Here is a 6,000-nt window from a genome sequence, read left to right on the forward strand (position 1 = left end):
CCGGTAAATGACGACGGAAGGACAACTCGGCGACCGATTGAGGCACCGTCAGTATCCCCAGTGGCGACTGCATCAGATAGTCCTTGATACAACTCTGCCCGCAATTGCCGTTGATTGTGGTAGACGTAGTTCAGGCGTGCTTGTTCAACCTTTGCGTATTGATCGACAATATATTGTTGTAGTAATCTATCACTACGTAGTATTACATGAAAGATACTTCTAACCATCAAGTGGTAAGCGTAAAACTCCATCATACTGATGCATTTGCCATCTCGTTTCTTGATGGTAAATGTCCAGCCCAGATCTCCATGTGGTAGTAGCAACACGTAATGAAGCGGGTCATAATCGGGGTGGGTCTCATTGATGCGGATAATGTCACGGTTTTCCGAATCTAGGCTTGACCGCTTGTACAAAACGATGTCGTGGTCCGATGGAACGTCAGCACTTCCCGGTAAGATAACCGCTACTTCTGCTGCCGTCGGTAGATTATAGCACCGTAAATCTGTCATTGGGTCCGCTCTCAAAACGAACTTCATGGAATCATTTTCTTCTCGTTCCAGCAATTCGGCGGATTGCTTAGAAGCACTTACAAACGGATTACAGTCATGTAGTACTGCCTGTAGCTTTTGAAGCAAATCACGGTGCAGGTCGCTGTTCCATGCTGTTCGATGAGCGATTTCGTTGGCAGTGTCGTAGATATGGATTTGCGAAAACTTCGGCGGTTTACCGTTCTCGGGGAAAAAAATGTCCGATTCTATGATAAGCACTGCCATGGATTCTGAAGGTATATGGGCCCCTTGTAGGTAACACATCTTCCTGTACACCCAATGACGCGAACGCTAAACTCGAGGTGTATGCCCGAATGTTGGATCGAAAATCCCTTGCTTCAGGTGTGCAGTCAGTGAAAAGGTGTTGTAAGAGGGAAGGTGGTTCACTGATGTTGGGAAGAACAATTTTTCCTTGCATACAGTAGGTGGAAAATTTAGCGTTCACCCCGAGACAACCGGAATGCAGTTCAGCTTTCCACATGTACGCACCACAGGAAGCGTACATAGTGTCCATCTTGCCAATGCTGTGTATGGGGGGGAAATGGTCTCTCATTGTGGTCGTGCAATTCACCGAGTGCGTGTGGCGAGATATTCTTTTGATAGCTGCGTTTCCTATTTCGTACTGTTGTGGCACGCGTGTCTGCGTTTCAGCATATTGTGGCTTACAGAATGCTCACTACAGTCTGGAAGGACTGGAAGGAAATAAACAGGACCTCACTTTATGAACGCGGTTGGAAATGTCGGCACGCTCTTGGCTGAGCGGTTGCACGCACTCCATCTCGCCACGCTATGCGTCCGGTGTTCGTATGGTGGGGGGTTATAGGCTGTTTCAAGTTGGGGACCCATCACAGCAATTTTGGACCCTTTTGTCACGGAACTCCAAAAATGGAATCGGAAGCAATACTGGACATGTGTGCCAAAGCTTAGACTCATCCCTCCACCACGTTTCTCGGAAACGGTAGCAGTTTGTTCATTTAATAGTATAAATATAAAAGAATATAATATTGAAGAAGATATAAGATATATATATATATATATATATATATATATATATATATATATATATATATATATATATATATATATGTATATATCTGGGGGATCTGGCAGATTTTCACCGAAAAATTAGCCAACAATTACCCTCTCGGCCGCATTTTCATCAAATGCCGAATCCATACTTACGGGCTGTGAGGTGGGGCGTGTGGTTCAACCGTGGCTCCAAAACAGGAAACTGTTCCGTTGGATACAAGGCATGTGGTGGCGCGTTTGATGTTATCACCACGAGCGGCAGTGTCCACTGCTTAAAATGACTTCCTTCTAGCAATGGAACGGCTCGAACTGGCAACTGAAAGGTAATTTTTTTACTAACATAAAAAACCTTGCCAATGCCTGTGTTCCAGTGTCTCCTCTTTCCCTCTGAAATACGAATTCCACAATGGTTGGCAATGCGATCAAAGACCCTCCTTAGGCTTTATCCTCACCGGGTTTGTTTTGAGTTCAACGGCGTAGAACCGTGGGAAAAACGTGGGAAAAACGTGGGAAAAACAGGAAAGGTTGTCATGTTGAATGCTCCGCTAAATAGGCGGTTAAACAACTTCTACACGGCATAAATGCCCCTCTCACCTTCCAACACGGAGGCATCGTGAAAATGGTGGGAAATAGTTCCGGGAGGGGGATTTAAGCAACGCCCCCGTAGGGAGGGTCCCCTGATGTAGTCAGATGGCTTAACAAAATTTTGGGGACACGCCGGATAAAAGCACTAAACTTTTCCCATGTGCTATCCATTGCCTTAAATTTAAATTTTTGGTAGGACCCACGTCCTCAAGATAGATGGCCACCATATAAAAACTTATAAGTGCCATTATCTCAGCTTCTATGCCACTTAGGATAGCAATCTTGGTGTCTAAACACACATTTTCTGGGACAAGGAATGCAATTATACCATTAATAATATCAATAAATGAGTTATTTATTGAAAGTATGTGTTTACATGAAGAAGAATACACTAGTTAGTGGTTATTTGTTGATTTCTGAGACATTATTCAATGCAGTAAGTAAACATGAACAGTACTCTTGTAAACAGACATAAGATGACATAAAAAGACATAATGACAATCCTTATATTCTGTTACTACTTAGTCATTATATAAATCTACGTTACTATACTACCAATAAACTCATAGTTCTCATCTTCTAATTTGCATATATTCCGTTTGCATGATGGTTCATTGCTCCCTAAAAAACATTTAGCAACTTGATGGGGACATACCAGATAAAAACATCAATTTTTATGTGTTTCAAGCTTGATGTATAAACTTTCATTTTTTGGTAGGACTCATGTGATCGAAGCTATAAGACACCATTATATACCATTTTAGTGTATTATGCCATATTTTGCCAAATATGCACACAGAATGATAAGATATTCTGTATTCTTACGTAAATTTCTTTAAAATAGTTGATCTTCTGAAAAAATATTTTATCTCATTTGAAAAATCACATGAAATGTTTTTTTTTTAATATTTATGTACTTTAAAACATACCATTATACATGTAATGTTCTTTACCACTTTGAATCTCGCAAACGACCAAATGTACTCCATATCGAGACATACATGTATGCAGTATTGGAGTTATCATTGTGACAAACATAATATCCGGGTCTCCAGTGGCTCACTGGAGGGCAACAAATCTAGTTCACTGAGCCATGTCTCAACCAATGTCCCATCTGATAATATAAATGACACCTCCTATTGTTCAAGTGGAACAGGAATAAACATATTGATAGCATATTCCCTACTTTTGACATGTACAGCTGCAAAGTTCAGTACATCTCCACTGGACCTTTTTGCAGGCACACCTGGTACTGCAACCATTCTTGCTCTTGCACCCACACTTCACCAGTTCATTACACGCCTTAGAGGAAATGGGTAGGGTGGTCCAGATGGGAGACCATTTATGACTGATTATGACTGATATGACATGACTGATTTTCCATCTCCCAAGTCCAACCCCAGCCCTCTGGAGTAGGAGTGTTCTGCTGAGGCAAAAGGCTAGTTGCCCAGATGCCTGTCTGGTAAGCTGCACGCTTTGTGTGCTGTATGAGAGCATCCTGAGTTGGTGGTATGTTCACCATTGTCTTATTCCTCTGACAGAATAACACCCTCCTCACTTCATTGACCGATTCCAAACTGCTTGTTTTGTCATATAGAAGGACATTGAAGTGCTCAAGGATCTGGAAGTGCTGAGAGTCCAAATCCATATGCTTGTATGGATTCAGTGCCATATAGCTGAATGTTTGGGTAACTTCAGGAAGTGAATTCCAGGTCTCCAATGCCACTTTTTCCCCTTGCCAAAGAAACCGGATGTTGTGTCACAACCTGTGAAACTGTGGAATCCAGGCAAGGCTACAGATCTCTCTTTGCCCAGCCTATGACAAATGGAATTGACATGAAGATGAACAAAATACTTGCCTGTTCCAAATGCTATCCAGATGTCTGCACTTGGATAAATGGCGACCAGGTCATGAAATTTGCTGATTAGGATGACGAGAACATCAGTGTCCACAGTGCGTACCAAACACGTGGTAGATCCTGTTTCCAGAGCATCCTGAATGTGAATCAACAGTCTGGTGTCTGCCTCTTTGTGGTCGCATGGCAACATGTAATGATTAGCACCTCTGGCCACTACATTCTGTCCAGATGTAATAAATACTGACTTGCCATCGAGAAAATTGACGCATGGTGATGCAACTTTCTCCGACAAAATTCCAAAGAGTTCCTGCTTGTTAGCTGAATCTCGCAGAAATTCCTTCCAGTTTCCTGGGACTTTGGTTTTACCAGACACCTTTCTACAAACTCCTTTCCCTCTCTTTTCCCTTGCTGTCTCCTTGAGGCTGCTGGCAATGTGGGTCTGTCTGTCCCCATAAAGTGAAAATTTGTCTCTAAGCCACCTGACTAATGTGGGAGGCGCATGCAACACGCCCTGTCCACCAGGGGCAGTCTCTGTCTAATCCAGAGCCACGCCCACCAAATCACATACTTGCCACGCCCACCAAATTGCATGCTTGCCATGCCCACAAAATCGCATGCTTGCCACGCCCACCAAATCGCATGCTTGCCACGCCCACCAAATCGCATGCTTGCCACGCCCACCAAATCGCATGCTTGCCACGCCCACCAAATCGCATGCTTGCCACGCCCACCAAATCGCATGCTTGCCACGCCCACCAAATCGCATGCTTGCCACGACCACCAAATCGCATGCTTGCCACGTCCACCAAATCGCATGCTTGCCACGCCCACCAAATCGCATGCTTGCCACGCCCACCAAATCGCATGCTTGCCACGCCCACCAAATCGCATGCTTGCCACGCCCACCAAATCGCATGCTTGCCACGCCCACCAAATCGCATGCTTGCCACGCCCACCAAATTGCATGCTTGCCACGTCCACCAAATCGCATGCTTGCCACGTCCACCAAATCGCATGCATGCCACGCCCACCAAATTGCATGCTTGCCACGCCCACCAAATCGCATGTTTGCCACGCCCACCAAATCACATGCATGCCACCATGCCCACCAAATCGCATGCTTGCCACGCCCACCAAATCGCATGCTTGCCACGCCCACCAAATTGCATGCATGCCACGCCCACCAAATCGCATGCTTGCCACGCCCACCAAATCGCATGTTTGCCACGCCCACCAAATCGCATGCTTCTCACGCAATTTAGGCCATTAAGACCATTAGAAGTTGCTCGCCACATCCGCTCGCAATGCCGCAACCCGGATTCAAAGCCTGGCGCTTCACCCAAAACAAACCCGGTGAGGATAAAGCCTTGGAGGAGTCTTTGCTCGCATTGCCAACCATCGTGGAATTCGTATTTCAGAAGAAAAGAGGAGACACTGGAACACAGCATTGGCAAGGTTTTTTACGTGTTAGTAAAAAAATTACCTTTCAGTTGCTAGCTCGAGCCGTTCCATTGCAAGAAGGAAGTCATTTTGAGCAGTGTCGCGACGTAAAAGCCGCGAGGTCGTATTGTCGTAAAACCAAGACCAAGGTTGGAGAGACCTTTGCCTATCCGACACCATCGAGTAAAGCAGGGTCGCTGCATAAGTGTTTGGAGAATGTGGGAAAAGGATACACTGGAATGGAAGAATATAGACAGGAATCGGTTGTTGATTTTTTCAAGCATCATCAACGCTTGTTGTTTTATTTTGCCATGTATACACCACTGAGAGCATTCAAGACGCAGGTGCTGGTGTTGTATGGGGATACAGGAGCGGGGAAAAGCAAGCTCGCATTTGAAACAGGCATGGGAGAAGACTTTTGGGTGAAGCCGCCGGGACAATGGTTTGATGGATATAGAGGGCAAAAAGTTGCCATCCTACACGAGTTTCGCGGAGAAATGCCTTGGCAATTGTTGCTGCAGTTGCTGGATCGCTATCCG

At 45.0% G+C, this 6,000-nt stretch overlaps 2 protein-coding genes and 1 pseudogene across 3 annotated transcripts in view; 1 reads left to right on the forward strand and 2 right to left on the reverse strand.

Annotated features, from left to right (window-relative positions):
* LOC147019876 (filamin-C-like) overlaps nt 1–6,000 on the reverse strand; it is a 281,783-nt gene that overhangs the window by 49,995 nt on the left and 225,788 nt on the right. The window lies entirely within an intron of this gene.
* LOC147019877 (uncharacterized) lies at nt 2,765–4,226 on the reverse strand (annotated as a pseudogene).
* The window catches only part of LOC147019878 (uncharacterized), a 3,862-nt gene continuing 1,583 nt past the window's right edge, over nt 3,722–6,000 (forward strand). Inside the window, exon 1 of the mRNA XM_085894678.1 lies at nt 3,722–6,000. This exon is cut by the window's right edge and continues 145 nt beyond it. Coding sequence (XP_085750804.1) covers nt 5,326–6,000 — 675 coding nt within the window. The 5' untranslated portion in view covers nt 3,722–5,325.

This window comes from Eptatretus burgeri, chromosome 9 (assembly GCF_056783735.1).
Source record: "Eptatretus burgeri isolate ZD-2024b chromosome 9, Ebu_testis_v1, whole genome shotgun sequence".
NCBI lineage: Eukaryota > Metazoa > Chordata > Myxini > Myxiniformes > Myxinidae > Eptatretus > Eptatretus burgeri.